Source organism: Tinamus guttatus, unplaced genomic scaffold (genome assembly GCF_059628265.1).
Source record: "Tinamus guttatus ecotype Peru unplaced genomic scaffold, ASM5962826v1 Tinamus_guttatus_pri_ptg000451l, whole genome shotgun sequence".
In the NCBI taxonomy this organism is placed as follows: Eukaryota; Metazoa; Chordata; class Aves; order Tinamiformes; family Tinamidae; genus Tinamus; species Tinamus guttatus.
Genome location: NW_028288985.1, coordinates 4,708,123 through 4,726,022, shown reverse-complemented (window position 1 = coordinate 4,726,022; position 17,900 = coordinate 4,708,123). Strand labels below are relative to the sequence as shown.

At 40.5% G+C, this 17,900-nt stretch overlaps 1 protein-coding gene across 2 annotated transcripts in view; it reads right to left on the bottom strand.

Annotated features, from left to right (window-relative positions):
* Positions 1-14,578: 14,578 nt before the first annotated feature.
* Positions 14,579-17,900, bottom strand: part of PDZRN3 (PDZ domain containing ring finger 3) — a 120,038-nt gene continuing 116,716 nt past the window's right edge. For both annotated transcript variants that reach the window (XM_088532072.1, XM_088532073.1), the window contains 2 exons: positions 17,440-17,556; positions 14,579-16,989 (listed from right to left, as the gene is read on the bottom strand). In XM_088532072.1, coding sequence (XP_088388198.1) covers positions 15,439-16,989; positions 17,440-17,556 — 1,668 coding nt within the window. In that variant the 3' untranslated portion in view covers positions 14,579-15,438. The remainder of the gene's footprint in view (positions 16,990-17,439; positions 17,557-17,900) is intronic.

The window sequence follows — 17,900 nt, the reverse complement described above, 5'->3', positions numbered from 1 at the left end:
ACACTTAAGAAAATCCATTTATCTCCAAACACCAGCTTTCTGTAGTCCCATAATTTATAGGATTGGCCATTAAATGGCTGATTAGCTTTGTTAGCTTTATATATGCTTTGAGACTAGCAATCTCTTTAAAGTTTGCAGAGATTTGTGTTTGCTTGTTATTATCCTTAGTACTTCACTTGGTTATTTTTATTTTCTTTGTTGTTCGCTTCATTTATTGCCAGCCTACCCATACTGCATGCTCAGGGATTTGCTGATCTTTAGAGTGTTTAGGGGTGACTGCCTGCTTGATTGCTTTGTGTGAGACAACTGCTTCATTTTCACCTTTCTAATTCCTCTAATCCCCCCTTCACCCCAGTTTCTTTAACCTTCCTCCGTTTCAGGAAGGACTTTGGAGCACTAGGGCCCTGTGAGGTGCTTGAGTTTATCAGTGTAATTCTTCTAAAATGATCAGTGAAGTCAGACACATCCTGACATGACTAGTTCATTGTAGATAGACATCTCCAATAGGCTTCTCCTACCATAAGCTTTTCATGGCAGACCGAAAGACTTTTATATTCAGAAAAGTTCAGCTACCTATTGGAGTGTAATTAAAGATAATGAATTTCTTCATATAGACTGTCTGTCCAGCCTTTTCTCCAGTAAGCATCCTCAGTTGCTCACCAAATAAGGACAGTTTTTCCCCTATTTCTGGAGGTATTCTTTGGACCTGTCCAGCTCTTCTGAAATTGCAGACAAACATATCAAATAGGTTCTGTCCGTCACTGACGGAGTCACGTACCTGTCTGTGTGGCTGCCACCGTGGCTCATGGAGGCCTTTGTTCTTTGGTGTTTTGTACAAACAGAGAAGGGAGGTTTTACGTATAACTCGGGTATTAGATGCTACAGTGACATGGGTGACGCAGCATTGATTCAAAGTAAAGCAGTTTTGAATGGAAGTGACAGACTATAAGAGCCTAGGGTTTTTTTTTTTCTGATAATGTTACTACTACCTGCAAAACTGAGACTTTGAGCAAAAATGTATGCAGGCTGCAACACTATTAAACTTGAGCTAACAGCAAGGTTTTTTAACCGTAATAATCCAAAGCCACAGAGAGATCTCACTGTCTATTGGTCATGTTTTTCCCTAGAAAAGCAACTTGGAAGACTTTGCACAATGCTGGTACCAGAGCAATGCACTGGTGTTAGAAGGAAATTATTCTGTGTGCTTATGGAAAGCATTCGTTGAAGGAATTATTGGATTTTTTTAACCTTTGCAAAGACAAAATTCAGTGATATCCCTTTTTCCTTTGCCAAAAAAATTAGTTACTTAAGCAAGTGGAATTCACTTGAGCTGGGCATTTATATCTTAACTGAAGAGATGAAGATATAAAAATGCTCTTGGTGATCTTGGTTTGCCTGAATCATTGAAAGCTGTGGGGGAATCCTGAATCCTGTGTATGTCTTTCACTACCATGTTTCTGGAGGAGGTGCAATTGGGTGTGGTGCAGTGATTTTTTTTGTTTGCTTTTAATATCGGGCTTTAAGGCAGTAACAGGCAGTGTCAGGCTGATGCATTCTGGTTCGATTTCAGGCACTTTGCAAGAGAACAGACTATTTCCCCATCTGACCCTAGAGCTCTTTAGCAACAGTGACAATAATAATAACAATCCTGTTTATTAAAAAAAAAAAAAAAAAAAAAAGGAAAGGAAAGAAGAAAACATCACACCAGCGCACTTAACAAAAAGGCATGGCCAAACTCCGCAGGGCTGGGTGTCTTTGCTCCCAGTGCAAGAGCAGGGTGTGGATAACTACACAGCAGTGCTGCATGCTGAATGTTTCAGATGTTTAGGAGAAGTAAGTTCACTTTCATGCAAAGAAAAGCAAACTTTTGGCCAAAAAGGTCTCCATCTCTACGTTGCTCACGTAGGAAATTTATTCTTGCCTGAGCTCATTAGAAGTGTTGACCAACACTGCAGTTCCGCCAAATTCTGGCTAATGCGTGGCGTTACCTGCAAAGAAAGAATGAGATCTGCCAGAGGGAGGAAGTAGGTGAGTCTAACCCTAAGGGATGGGTTGGAGGCTTTAGGAAGAGGAATGGGAAATGTCAGTAGAGGGGACAGCTGATGGCCTTTTAATGCGAGAAGGGTCAGTGGCTTGGCAGGAGAATTGATGAGCTGCCGTGTACTAGGCTGCATGTAGCACTGAGGCAGCGCCATGTTCTGTATTTTGGGAGGGTACTGCCTCTCTTTGTAAAATGGCACAGGCTTGCCTTTTTAGCTAAGTCATGAACTCACAAGATCAAAATCAAGATTTAGGTCTTGTCTTTCCTCTATTTGTGTTTTTTTTTTTTTTTAATCCAAAATAATAAAAAGCGAACCTTTAGACTCTCTTTTTGTGGAACTCACAGTTTTGGATTTGCCAGATGAGGCTGTGTTAGTGTGATGTAAAAAAAGGGAGGTTAAAAGAGGAATCTAATAGAGAGCAGTACTTCAGGGAAGAACTGTGCAGATCTTCTGTGCCCTCTTACATATGTTTGTATGAACATTTCATCAGAACATGAAGAGTAGAAGCGAAATTTCTCTCTCATCAGATTGGAGGAGGATGATGAGACATTATAGAAACATTTAGAGTATGTGACCTTATTTTTTCCATTCAGAACTAGATGTGGGGATAAGGCTTGTACGGGAGGTATGCAATCCAATGAATGCATACAGAGGGAAATACAGTGTTAGAGTGGAGGGAACCAGATGCAGGGCAGACATGGCAGGGTCTTCTGATTAAGTTCCCCAGACGTCATCTGCATCTCTGATCCTGTCATAGGCATGAGATGTTTTTATGTCATTAGTTATCCCGATGCATTGTACTAATTGCAGACTTTTTGCCTTGATTTGGCTGGAAGGTGGTTTTTGAATTACTCATTACTCATAATTACTCATGAATTAAACCATATTTTACAGTTGAATACGTGGTGGATATAGCTACACCACTGCTTGCTTAATGCAGAGGGTTTAAGAAACCATTTGAAATGTGCACACTATTGAACATTGGTAAGTGTAGTATGATCCGAAGTCCTCGCAAAGTCCCTCTGACTGCGTTTCTACTGCTAGACATTTTTCATACTATAAAATGCAGGTTCCCCCTAAAACAGCAAAAGGAATATTTCAGATTAAGGGGAGGGGAGGGCAGGGAATCTTTGTTTCTTTCTTGTCTTAACCTTCTTCATGTTCTTCAAAACAGGGCATTAGTCAATGACAACAGAAATTGCCACTCTTAGTGCTGTTGATGTTTATAGTTTGGGGTTTAATAGCAGGCACATAAATATATATTTTTCATTACATTTTCCCTGTTATTTGCTCATCATCCACAGTATCTCATACTATTCTAACTCAATGGTTGAAGCTATTAAAGTTATGGTTTGTAGCTCACGCTGGCATCAAGCAGACAGAGAGCCATAAAAGCGAAAAACCTCTGAGATTGCAATTCAACTATTAGTCAGTATTGGCCATTTTCTCACCATTCCCATAACAGCAAGTCTCATCTTGGTAAATTGTGTTTTTAACCTTTCTTCCTTATCCTTCTCCCCTCAATTTCTTCTCTTCAGCTTAAGCTAAAGTCATGTTTGACTTTGCAAGTGCATGAAGATAGCCAAGTAATATTAAACCAAGTAGTATTAAGGAAAGTCTGCTCATCTATCAAACAAAAGCAGTAATGTGATTACAGCTTAAAGAAGGGATGACTTCAAGCTGTGGTTGCAGCAGGATGCTGTGCCACCCACCCCGATGCTGGCTGTGGTAGTAGAGCTCTTCTGGAGCAGGGATTTATTAGGCCATTTTGCAGTGGGAACTGTTCAGAGAGAAGCTTGCCTTCTCTGTAGATTTGGCTCTCTAGGCTGTAGCTCTGTAGATGTTAGGTCTTTTTGGCAAGTGTCTTTGGTTTTCCGCTTATGGACATTACCCATGGCTTCATTACTGTCTTGAAAATGAAAATAACATGTAAAAAACATTCCTCAAAATAAAAGTTCAAAATATTTTGCTAATATAGTAGGCAGAGACCTTATGTTACTGCAGTGTTTAGAAAACCCTGTGCTGTTTTGTCTTTATTATCCATCATTACTAAGAATTTGTTATTAATATGGTGACTATGCCCCCAAAATGTGGATGTCTGTGAATCAGTTAAAATAATATTGGCATGAAAACAAGAATCTATTCATAAAGAATACTGAGGTTTCAGCAGATTATTCATTTCTTGTGCAGAACGAAAGCTTGAAATTGCTTGGTGAAATTGCTAGAGACTTTGCTTCAAGTATCCCATATCCCATATCCTAGGCAAGTGCATTAACCCTAAACAATCAACTCTTTTAAAATACAAACTTTTTTTTTCTTATTTTAATCAGAAACGTCACGTTTGACTTGAGGTGCTTGCAAAATACTGTTTTTTTTTCTCTTTTCCTTTTTTTGTTTTTGAAAATGATACAAATGGATTCCTCCCCCTCTCCTCCCCTCTTCTTTTTAACAGCCATACCTAAAAAGCTAGTGGCCAGACTTCATATGGATGCATATTTACTACAAGAAATCTACTTGTGTTCTCATATATCCCTGCTCTATAGAAGGGATCTCTAAAAATCCATTGCCTGGAGAATGACTCTCTGCGGACCAAATTCAGGCACCTTTGCCAACTGCATTGATCCTTGCGGTGGTGCCAGGATCTGATAGGGGTATGTCCTAGTGTTTGTACTGTAGTGGAAAGAACATGTTGTTGAATAGGCCTGATATAAAGCTCACTGACTCTTATAATTTTAGAACTCACTTTTAAGGACTTTTAGCTATTTCATACTTCATCTCAGTTTAAATTTTTCTTTACACACTATATTCCAGGATATAAATCTCTGAAAAGTAAGAGTAATACTCTCTCATCTCTCCATTCAGTCCATTCAGAACTATTTTGGCAGCTGTTAGCAGAGGTTCCTTTTTTTTTTTTTTTCTTGTTTCTCTTTTTCAGCTTTCTGCAAATAATCCAAGTTTATCCTTGAATAGCCTAATTCTGTGTCAGTGAGTTTGGGATTTATTTCAGTTTCTAGAATTTGATTTGATTATCAAACACAATAAAGAAACACTCTTTAGGGAAGAAAAGTCTTTCTGTAAATCTAATTATATTCCTATCCAAAGGAGTGGCACATTTATCCTAAGAGCAAGTTTTATTTATATTCCAACTAATTCTCTCTAATCTACTAAATGTCTGTAATCTCTGCCCTTTGGAAGACATGGAACCATCAGTGAACACACTTCCTGTTTTTTCTCTCTAGCACTTAGTGGTCTGAATTGATGCTTTAAGATTCTGACCATCTTTGCGGACCGTTTTATATTTGTCCTATTTGCCAGTGCCATTATGACGTGATGACTGTCTTCTGGGTCACGTTCAAAGTACAGATAGCCAAATCTTTTCTCTCTGGAACCATTTTAGGAGATTTTTTTTTGAAAAGCATATACAAAATAATGCTGTGACTTCAACTAGCCCTCCTGAGTTGCGCCACGCCAGGGGCGGTGAGTGTGTGTGAAACAGCAGCTGTTTCTAGATGGCTCGAATGGTTACAGCCATCTTCCCAGTGCCTGTTTGCAGCCGTTCTTTTGCATGTAACTCAAAGTGGGTTTTGGAAAAGGTTCTGTTATCATTTCTTAGGCTAATGCTCTAGTATTGTCAGAGCAAGACCTGAGCTGCAATGTGTTCTGTCCGCTCTGAAGGGTGCTCGGGCCTGTGGTGCCATGCTCAGCTGCAGGGAGAGGTGTTTCCTCTGCTGAGGCCTTCAAGTCTTTTTTGCCTAATTCTCACCGGTGGTGTTGCTGTGGAATTTCTATTTTAGTGCTGTACGTTGTACCATTTTCTTTCAAAGAAACTAGAAATGTCTCCCGAGAGAGATAAAGCATCTCCTTGTGTGTCCTGGTACTTGTGGGTTTGGTCTGTCAGCAGTTCCCTTCCCTCTGCTTCTATCATAATTTCTGAGGAAAAGGACAGGATCTGCAATGACTTCGTGAATAACATGCTGTTGTGTTTCCATCTGCATGGTGGTCTGTGTGAGTAAAAGCCTTTGTGTCAATGTTTGAGTAAGCTTACTTTTGTAGCCCTGTGTGTGATGGTGGCGTTTGATTGTCTGTGCAGAGAGAAGCAAACAGGCAGTGACTGAAGCTCTGTAATCATCAGCTGAATGAGAGGACTACAGATATTTTGTGCAATGCTAATGTTTTTTTAGCTGGCCACCTCCTGTCCTGGCTAAATTCCTCTTGACATCTGACCAGTAGCTGACAGTCCTGAAGATTTGCTCCTCTGCAGTGAGACCTCCCAGAAGACTGTCACTCCTGAGAAAGGGCTAACTTCACATTGCCCAGAGATGAGGGCGAATCACTAGTTCAAATATTGCCCTCATGAAAGACTTGCAGGTGCTACATTTTGCAAAAGTCACCATGTTCAGTGGTGTGCCCCTGCTAGTGACACATCCTCACAGAGCAGTGTTCTCTGCTTCTCCCTGGGTGGCTACTTATAATCGTTTTTAGCCCTACCACGTAGCGTCGCTTTCTCAGGCATAAATTGCGTTGGAGGAGTTCCTCTACTTCACTGAAAACTGCTTGTGACAGTTAGATGCTGAGCTCCATGCTGCCATTTTAATATCCCAGGCATCTGTACATGTGAACGTTACAGGTCTGGAAGGGCAACTGGTAAAAATCCATGTTTCAGTGTTAATGAACACTGAGAAATAAAGTCAGGTCTCTTAAAGTCAGGTAAACAGGGCTGCTTCAGAGTGGAAGTATTCTAGGGTGTTCTGCAGAATTGTCTCAAAATCATAGAAAATGGGGTCGAAATCAAAAACATCCTCGGGTAGAATCTACCAGTAGCATTCAAAATCAGATGTCTGTCAAAATCAGATTCATTGCCTGTGCTGAGTGCTCCACGAGCACTCCACGTAGTCAGCCTCTTCCAGCTCCACTTTATCTCTGCTGTTAGAAAGGTCTTCCTAGTACACAGTCTAGGAATCCCTTGAATTTTAAGCCAAGAATAGATCATCCCATTTTGCATGTTTCTCTCACTTTTCTATCCCTCAGTCTCTTTTTTCAGACTAGACCTCCCTTTTTGTCTTTTTTTTGTGGCAACCATAATTGTTAGAGTCAGAATTAGATAATGAATTTGTGGGCAGGCAGGGAAATCTGAAATTGTCTGTTTTTGCTTTTCATTGCAACTCACTTTAGATTGGATTGTGATGATGGTCCCAACACAGTGCCCAGCCTGTGCTATATCTGGCCTTTCAGCTTAGTAGTGTCACCAATGACTGTCTTTGCATGAGGTAAAGGTTCTCATCAAAGTGGCTGCCAGGGAAAAATACTGACTAATTTAATTTTTTTAAAATTGTTTTATCATTCTTTATTTTCTAATTGAAAGACTTTTAAGAGCATGCTGATTTTTTTCAGAGTATGGACTCACATATGCCAGTGCTTTCCGAATTTGAGAGTATAGTTGGAGTGAAGATTTTTAGTTTGGTTCAAGTGACTTGTAATTTTTAAAAGTACTTTTCAGATGAATTATAGACTTAGTTGCTGACTTTTTAAATGTAAGTCATGTTGCTATTTATTTATAAGCAAGGGCTGATGTTTCTTAAACTAATGAATCAAGAAAGTGAGATGCTTGTAGGCTAGTGGAATACTTAAAGCAAAAAGGAGACAGTGATTATATAATTTGCTGGTGTCTGTTGCTACTGGGGGTGGGTGGACAGAGAGGGGAACCTAGGACCAAATCATGTCTCTTAGAGCGGAGAGGAGAAAAATCTGAACTGTATTTCTAAAGCAACCTTGTTGCCTGAAATGTTGGTGATGACTTGAAGTTTAAAGCTGTGCTGGGAATATACAAGCCCTTTGGCAGGCACTTCTTATTTTGCAGAATTACTGCATTTTGGGCTCCTATGCCCCTGCTGATGGCACTAATCTTCATGTTAGGAGACAAAGTGCCAGCTGTGCCTAGTCCTATTTGTACTATTTTAGCCACATGGATGTTCATTCATTTAATTTGGAAATATTTTTCAGCAGTCATCAACAACCACATGCAGGCAACTAAAATTGCCACACTTATTCTGACTTGGTTTTGAAAACGACAGATGCTACATTAATGTAAAACACAGTGAAAGGGTTTTCTAGCTTTGATTTTGTTTCTCATTTCTGTAGGACAGTTTGATGTATTAGCCATTAATGCTGATGAGTGAAGCTACATTTCCACAGCAAGGTCTGCTCCTGTTCCCATAAAGTCAAGCAAAGTTTCCACTGGGGGACTGGTGCCCTTTATATTCCAGCAAAGGACTCAGAACCGCTACTGGGACCCAGGAAGTAGACGAGTTGGCACATGCATGAGTAGCAAATACGCGCAGATGTGCTATGAGGTTGTTATTACTTTCTCTTAATAACATGACTTTTTCTCCAGCCTGATTAATTCAAATGAGCAATGTTGTGGTGAGAAAGCCCAAAGGTGTGTAACCTTTCTGTGCTCTAGGTGTGGTGTGCATTTTGTTGCCAGTGCAGATATTTTAAGAGAGCAATAGAAAAACGTCTGTCAAGTCTTGCATGTTGCATGAGCCTTGCTCATTTTTTTCTCTTCTCATGCTTCCTTCCTTGCATTTAGGGCTGTGCTGCAGTGTTTTGCAGCACTTCTGCTTGTGACCGAGCTGCAGATATGCAGAGCAGTGTGCGGGGTGCTTGGGATCAGGAGGGAGAGCGGCTGCGCGGCAGCAGCGAGGGCCGCTTTCCTGCACCCGGCGCTTGGGGCAGCGTCTGCTACAGGCCATGCCCCATCGTGCCCCCTGAGTTCACCTGCATCTTCTTCTTCAGCACCTGAGGTGCTGCTGCCTTTGCAGTGGGAGTGACTGTACTTAAGGTGCCTGGGGAGGGGACCTGCTTAAGTAGTGCAAGGCTAGGACATGAGAGGAAAATAGCTTTTGCCTTTATGTGTGTGTGTGTGTGTGTGTGTGTGTGTGACAGAGAGAGAAATGATTGTGCAAGAGAGGCGAAGACTGTGGAGAAACTGCTGACCACCGTTTTACTGTTTGCTTCCTTGATGCTTTGGGCTTTGCCTCAAATATGCATTCTGTAAGGTCTTATTTGTTTGCTTGCATAGCATTAAACAAGTGATAAGCAATGTCCTGTCTGAGCAGGGGGCTGGACTAGTTGATCTCCCGAGGTCCCTTTCAACCTCTCCTATTTGTAGTACCTATGTGCAGAGGGATGACTACAAAGATTTCTGGAAAGAGTAAAGGAAGTGAAACTTTCAGTTGTGCTGTAAAACACTGACACAAGAGAAAGCTTGGAAGTCAAGTACACATAGGGTCTATCCTTCTTTATTGGAGAAACCCATTTGACTTTCAAATGGAAATACTGGAAAGGATTCATCAGATCAGTACCAAACAAGCACGCTTGCCTTCTGTCTTGAGCTCAGTTTGTAGCAAGAAGCCTGTGGTTTTCTTTGAATGCGAGTTCAGATGCAGTAGAGCAGGAGCTTTTTCTGGAATAGCTTTGTAAAGTTGGCTTTGGTTCTTGTTACACTTGGCATGTGTGCTTGCTGGACCTTATGGCATAACTGAGACATTTTTTCTTGTGAAAATTATTTGGATGTGTGCTTTTATTTTGGCTGTTCACCCCAAGCCCTAGGGACTAGTAAATGCTGGATGCTTATGTTTAACTGGAGCTAAGCAGAAATTTGACAGCCCTTGGCTCCCTTCAATTTGCAGCCTTGTGATTTACTTTCATAAAACAATCATAGCTGGATTTGCCTTTTGGGGAGTCTTTGTTTATGACATTCTGAGCTAACAAAGACAAGCTAAGCTGAGGGATGGATTATCAGGAATCAAAGCCAGCTCCCCTAGCAGGGACAAGGGAGCTCGGTCCAGACTGTGCTGCAGCACCTGGGAGGCCACACACCAAGATGATAAAGGCTTTTCTTTGAGGGGAGGTCACCAAAGTTCACTTTTACAGAGCACTTCTTATTCTCAGCTAATGGGGCTCCCTGTTGCATGGCCTTGCAACACAAAACACAAAATTGGTGGATTGTCAAAGAAATTATTTTTAAAGTTGCTCCCTGGCAAATTTCTCTGAAAGGACGGGCCAAGTGTCTTCTCCTGGCCAAATGGAACGGCCATGACCCAACCACCCAAGCCATGGTGCCACTTTGCACCTCTGCAGTTTGAGATTTGTCAGTATTTTGATTTCAAATCTTTGTTTCTGGCCTTGTACTGGCCTTTGGGATTGCATTTTGTGATAGATTCTCCTACTTTCAGTAGGAGTTTCAGAACAAACTATTTAATCTTTTTGTGCTGTAGAAATGAAGACATTTCCAATCCCTTAGGGATTTTTGTAGTCTCAAAAAGCAGAATTATAATTAAAAACGACATATTACAGACTTATCATGTTACATCTGAGGTGGGCTAAATCCTCTTCTGGTCCTTAAGAACTAAATACAAAATCAAAACATATAACCAGAGCCAGATTTGGCCTATTTTGTGTGTGCGTGCGTGTATGTAATTCCTGCACTGGCAGCTATTCCTGCTGGTCCTCTTCAGAGAGAACGGACTCATTTGCCCCCAGAAGGAATAAAATGGAAGTGGGAGAAATGTTTAGCCTAAGGCCAGGAGGGTTAAGTATGGGCTGGTTGGAGTGCTTAAATTTGATTTTTCCTGTGTAAATGCAGGTGTTCAGAGAAGCTGTCTTCTGATTCATTTGATCTTGATTGGGTGGGGGGGAAGTAGTAATATCAGATGAGATTTTTATTTAGACTTTGACTGCAGTGAAGCTACAGTGATGTTTACAATAATCACATTGTATTTTTGTAAATTTAAACACTAATTATAGTTTTATTACCAAGTTGGTATTTTCGTCCTTAATTAGTTTGATTAAATCTCTTCTAAGCAAAGGATTTTTTAAGAAAATCTATTTTCCGTACTAAGAAAGTATGTAGCAGCTATGTGTGTGTACTAGATGACAATGTGCAGTGCACAACTGACTCAAAGCTGATACCCTATAGGACCCCCTCGTGGGCCTGTCCTTGGTGCTCCCTGCTATAAGAACGCACATGTTGAGCACTCTTCAAGTTGGCCGGAGGCAGAGACTGTTTTTTAGCACTTGTCCTCATTTTTTTTTAACACTTGTCCTGTCTCAAGATCCTCCTTTGAATGATACAAAAGGAATCCTTCTGAAGGATCCTGCTTCTGCTTACATCTGTGGCCTTTGGGTCAGGTCCGAGTCCTCTGTCTTCTAAAGTCCTTCTGAGCAGAAGCTGCTCAGATGGAGAAGTGAAACTGCTGGGATGAAACTAGAAGCTTTGCTACTTTGTCACTGTAAGGACAAAGGCATTTAATAAAACCAGGGACTTCTGGTGCAGCATCTGCTGTGACAATATTTGTCTTACCTTTGTTTTTTGACTTCTAATTAGTTTATGTCCCAATAAATCCCTAATACAGGGACTGTTTTAAAAACAATTGAAAACAAGACAAAGGGAGGACTCGCAGTTGCTTATGGCTTGCTTTGTGTGGCTTTCAGGCATTTCAGCAATTTTGCTAACAAGTATCCTGTAACCTATTTCTAAAGGCCACTAGCAGATAATTATATTTGGTTAATTTACATACTTTCAGTTTATAATCCTAATTAGTTCTCCAACAAGTAGTCCCTAGGCGATATGTACTCTTACCTCATTTTATTTGCCATCCCTAATGTGCAAGTTTTCTTCTTTTAATTTACGAAAAATGCTGTTAGGTTTGGTTCAGGGCTTTCCCATTTTAGTGCATATTTAAGCTGGGTGATTCCATGCTGATTTAAAACGTCTTTGCAAATAAGTATTTCACATCCTTATAGATCATTCTTTATGTTATGGCTAGGAGATGTTCTACAATTTAAGGAATCTGACCTGGATTTGACACAGAGTCTATTAGTGTTATAAATTAATCAGGCCATATTTTCTACCAACCTGTATCCAGGGGGTCCTGATTAAATCTCTGGTTACCCAAAGGCATTCCTGGCATGGGGAAAGGGATGAAGTGCAGGACTGTGACCATGTCACACTGCTGCCATGGCAAGGCACAGGACTGGGCTGTGGCAGTGGCATGAATAGAGGCTGGATGAGCTGGGGATAGTCTCTGTTTGGTCATTGTAAAATCTCCTGGTTGCTGTTGCTTGGCAATAGCTTATTCCTCCTTCATGCCGCGGGGACTGTCTCATGTGCATCCTGGTCTGGGCTCACATCACCAGGCCTGAGGCTGCCTTCGGTGAAGTGACTAGGGAGAGTGGGAGAAGACGATGAATATGAAGACTGCTGCTTTCATGTTTAAGTGAGAAACACTCCTTTAGCTCCTTTCAGGTTCAAATGAACTTCAAAAAATACTCGAGGTGAGCTTTGTTATGGGAAGGAGTGTGTCTATGATCCCTGGCATTGAAGCCAAGCGTCCGTGTCTTGCTGCAGAGTAGGATCATATGCCCTGGCTCTGAGGTGGCTCTGAGGCTTTGGAGGTTCTCAGCACCTGGCTGGCCTTGCTCTCAGGTAAAGCCAAAGCAAGACAGGAGACTATCTTCGCTGCTGTATGGACACCTCTTGTACGAGCTGTCTGTAGGCATCCAAATTATTATTTCAGTTGTTCCCTTATCAGCACTGCAGGCACTATAATACAATTTATAGAAAAACTGTTGGGTGAAACATTTTTTCAGGCATCAAAAACTACTTTCTGGTCTCATTCATTCCACTGTGATAAGATCAACTTGGACAAACGCTGTGGTAATCTCCAGTATTTTTTTGCAAGCAATAAAAAGAACAAGAATCTCCACCACTGCATTAAGTACTTCGATAAAGCAAAAAAAGTGGGGGGTGTGGTAAGATAAATAACTGAGCAAGGAGAAGCAAAACCAGTAGTTTGCATAGCTTTTTCCCACATTTATAACTGCCAGGTTATGTAAACTGATGTAATCTCATAAATTGTAATATTAAGCGAAAAGTGATTTTTAATTGAAAAAAAAATACAGCAAATGTTTAGTGAAGAAAAATGCGAAAGTGAGAGAATAATTCTTGGCCAGTAGTTTTATTTCAAAATCTTAAAGAATGTAAGTTTTATGCTGCTGATACTTTGGTGTAATTTCTACACACTACACGTTAGCTCTCAGATCATATTTATGCTGTTACACATGTGTATATGCTGCTATAAGCATTCATATTGTTGATCTCTTCAGGACCGTTATCTGTGAAGTTATTCCAAAGGAGCCTATCTTTGAGGTACACCTTGATTATAATTTTTCCTCATTAGAGCATTTCAAATCCTACTCTAGAATTTCCAGGTGAAATAAAAGATAGTTAAATTTTCTTTTCATGCCTGGTTTATGGATGGCAGTTCTGCTCTAGTTATGCATCTGTGCTTTGCCTATGCATTTAGATTTCTGAACTTTCTCAGAGGCAATAACATGACATGGTTCATGTGCCTCTAATTAGGATGAACACAACACAAAATCAAAGTAAAGCAGCTTTGAGAAGAGATAACAAGCATCTTAGTTGATGGTACAGTGTTGTGAAAGTCATAGGATATGTTTTTTTCTACTTGTATCACTGTTGAGATGCTAATTGCTGGTAACATGTCAGGTGAAATCCTGGCTCTATGAAGTCGATAGGAAATTTCTCAAAGATTACAGTAGGGCAAGTATTTTATCCCGGGGGAAATACTGCTTGCAGATAATTTTACAGAAATTTATTGATGTGAGTGTCAGGCTTTGGGGGAAGTGACAATTTACATCAGTTGAAAATGTATTTTCAGGTAACCACAAGTGAAGAAATTAGTGTTTGCTTCTTGGCAACAGGCAGAATAAGCACTCAAATGCTCTTTAATCTCTCCTCTTCTAGGTGTTCACTTTGATCTGTATTAAGATTATAACTTTTGCCATTCTGGAAAGAAAATTTTGAAGGATTTTGGTGTGATTTTTTTTTTTTTTTTTGGTGGGTTAAGGAAAAAGAGAAGCTGAAGAATTTGGGAACCATTCATAGTGAGTCTACTTCACTCTTTATCCAGAATAGTGTTCCAATTTTTACCTGAGTGCTTAATTTAAAATAGAAATGAGTGAGATCTCTCTTTAACATGCACTTTTTGTCTTTTTCACCATTTGTTTTGTTCTTATTGAAACAAATTTAACTACTTTTAATTAGGGTGCTCATGCATCGGGATAAGATCTATGTATTGCTAAGAAATCATAATTGGAAAAAAAAGGCAAAAAAAAAAAAAAGGCAGGAAAACAGAGCGGAAGGCGTATTTCATTCTCATTTACAGGCCTTCTTAAAGGCATTGTGAAGTAAAATATTTGTTGTTTGATTCAGTTCTTCATATTTCTGATGCCTTGCCCTTGCTGCTTTTCTCCGTGTCTCCTTCTCTCCACAAAACTGTAGTCTGGGATCCCCTCAGAGATCCCCTCGTGCAGATTTTCAGGTTAGGTTTGCTCTCCAGTTGGCTCTCCAGCCATTCCTTCAACAAATGAGCTGTGCTCTAGAAATGAATATACTAAGTAGTGAAACCAGGAGGAGTTAAACGAATTTAAAATTGTTTGAAATATAAAACAATAATTTATTTTACTTCATTTTACTTGTTAATATTTGTAGCTAATGATGATTTCGTGAAGCTGCTTTTATAATTCAGTACATTCAAATCTATAAAGCAAACAGTTACTACCATGGCCATTTCAAATTACACAAACTGTCTTATATAAACAAATTAGCTGTACATGCACATTTTTTTTCAAAAGGTTGCAACATTTGCAAACATGCTTTCAAGTCCTTTAAAGCTGCAGTCTACTTGCTTCAGGCTTTTGAGATGAAACCTACATACTTCTTTTAAAAACCTTAAAAAGAAAAATGTTTAAATGTTGATGATAACTCTAAAGACTGTTGCTTGATACAAGTTAAGTATTAAAAGAGAATGACTGTATCAGGAATTCAATAATTCTGAGCTTAAACCTTGAGCTAAATACTGATAAACAGCACTCTGTAGAAGTGAACAACAGCAAAATAATATCACAAAACATGGCTTCACAAAAAAATACATATGTGCAGTTACTCTTGTGGGTTTTTTAGGCAAAGAAAAGCATGTGTACTTTTTTATATGAATACAGTTTAAGCAAATTACCTGTGTAAGTATGGTTAATACATTTCTGATATTTAAACACTTTATGTAAAAGGTAACAAGTAAAAAAGTACAATCAATATTCCAAAAAAGCTTTGCTAATATTGCCTTTGAAGGAGATGTGCAGGCTTTCTCTCCACTTTATAATGGAGATCCTGGCACCCACAATTGTCAAGTTCAGTATTTGAACTATAAACTTGATGACTGTCTTATATACAAAAAAAACTTGCCACATTGAACGAGGCATTGATTTCTACCGCAATGGTAGCGTTTTATGTACATAATTTAGCAGTGGGTGATTATACAGTAGTCACAGACAGGAAAGAATTGTACACTCGTGTGCCGTCTGGTGACTTTGTTCCGTGGGTTAACAGTTCTTGGATTGTCATCCAATTGTCAAATATTTTTTTATTTCTCTTCTTCATCATTTTTTTGTGGCTCAGTTCAATGATATTTATCTCTCTCTTTTCTTCTGCACCTTGCTGTTCCTTTAAACAATCCAACCTGCTCTGCATCATGAACTCCCGCCTCTTCCTCTGCTCCTTTGCTTTCACTAAATGCTGCTTCCGCTCTTCCTTACTCCAGTAACGGCCCATCTTCATTTCACTTATGGCATCATCATCAGTCGTCATGCCGCTTCGCTCCTCCTTAATCTTTATGGCACGTTCTCTCAGCAGCCTGTCCCTAACGGGCCTCTTCGTAATGTAACGGGTCCCATCACTTCTGACCTTCACTTTCCACTCCATCCTTGGCTCGCTCTGGCTTGAGTTCAGGTCTTTGCACATGCTCACCAGGCTCATTTGGCTCTGTGCGTATTCCACGGCTGACTTCTGTTGGATCAGCTGCATGTAGCTCTGATAGTGCTGTGCGTGGGCAGGGATGTGAGCATGCTTATATGGAGAATGATGGTATGGTGGGACATAGGAGCTAGAAGGTTTCTGACCATGAGTTGGACTTCTGTTTCCATCAGTGGCTTTTCTGTCCTTGCTTTCCAGCTGCTTGCTGAGGTCAGGATCTTTAGGAGAGGAATGGCATTTACCAGCGCTGGATTCATGGCTCTCTGAGCTAGGAAATAAATTCTTTTGGGAGGCATTATGTGCCATGACCCCGTCATTACTCTGGCAGTTAATGCCTTCTGCAGTTCTGCGCAGGGAGTTGTCAGGGGAAATCTCCAGGGTGAGCGGTGTGCTTCGGCAGCTTTCCCCTGTGTTGTACGCGCTTGAACTATCCTTGTCCGACTTCTCGGGGAGCTCTGTGATGTCTGAGAGCTCGTGCCTGCGAACATCGATACTCGTGTTGTAGTTGCGGAACCCGCTGTTATGCAGCATCCAAGGCTCCCGATACTGCTCTTTCAGCTGCTGCATTTTATGAGCTCTCACAATATTCAGGCACTCGAGCTCAATATTGCGGAGCTCCTCATTCAGCATCTCCAACTCTCTGTCAACACTTTCTTGGTCGCTTTTGCTCATATCCAGAGTGCTGTTGTGATAATACAGATTGTAAGGGTTGGCAGACTTCACTTGGCACTTCAGTTCCAGCAGTTCCCGGAACCGCTCACATTCGTCCACCGGGATTCCAAGGAAGTCGACGTCTGTGCAGTCAGCCGAGATGAACGACTCATTGCTGAACTGCATCTCGCCGCTTCCCAGGGTGTCGTGGCTGTATGTCAGCTGCTTCTGGCTCCCTAACGTGTTAGAGGAAGTGGTGTGATCATCTGCGTTGTTTTCCTGCTCTGAGCTTTCATCATTCCGAGTGCTGTCATCCGTGCGTCCTACACCACTGTCCTTCTCATGCTGGTTAGACAAAATCGTGGCTGTATCTGTGGTACCTCCATCTTCCTCATGCTTCTTCTAGCAGCAAAAATCAAAACAGAGAAACAGAAATTACTGCAAGGATATAAAATACCTCAGGGCATGTATTTAAAAGTTTTCTTAATCTGTTACCTGTTAGGTTGTCTGCATCTTTAGCTTGTACTTACAGCGAAAGAAAACTTTATACAACAATCATTGCTGAAAACACAGCACACTATGGATCATCTTTTCAGAAGCAAGAACTCATGTTGTAATGGGATGTGAAGGGACAGGGAGAGGGGAAATTAAAAAGCTAACAATTTAAAACATTTTTGTCCCTGCGATTAAGTTTTCTTTGGGGTGTGTGTCAGTCATGTAGTATCCTGATTTTTCATGGTCTTTTTGCCCTGATCTTCATTCAGGACACCAAGTTTATTCAGTCAAGCTCAATATTGGAATATCGAGTGCAGTGTGATGTTTTGACACCATTGCACAAGGGTATGGCAGTACCTGCTGAAGCATGCTGGCAGTAAATTGCATTGCCTGGTGGTGCTGTTCCTCTAACATGTCCATGTGCAAGTCATCCAGAAAATCATTTCTGTCATCATCCATCCATCCTTCATCCAGCTATGTGAAAAGGGAGGGGAAAAAACAAACAAAATATTGTCAAAAAAATGAAGACTGACATAAATTTCACTCAGCCTTTATGAAAAGTGAGCGGTAGATCCTAGAAGGTTCCTTCCTCTATGACAGTGCAGCAGTGTCCTAGGAAGAAGCATACATCCTCTAAGCGTATTGACTGTTTTACTCCCTTGTCCCTCCATCCATGCACCTCCAATAGCACAGCTGGAAATCCTTCTAAACAAAACTTTTAACTTCAGTAGACCTTCATAGATCCTTTTATCCATGGAACTACCTCAAAGGGTTGGATCTGATTTGATTTGCAGGTAATTTTATATAAATTTTATATA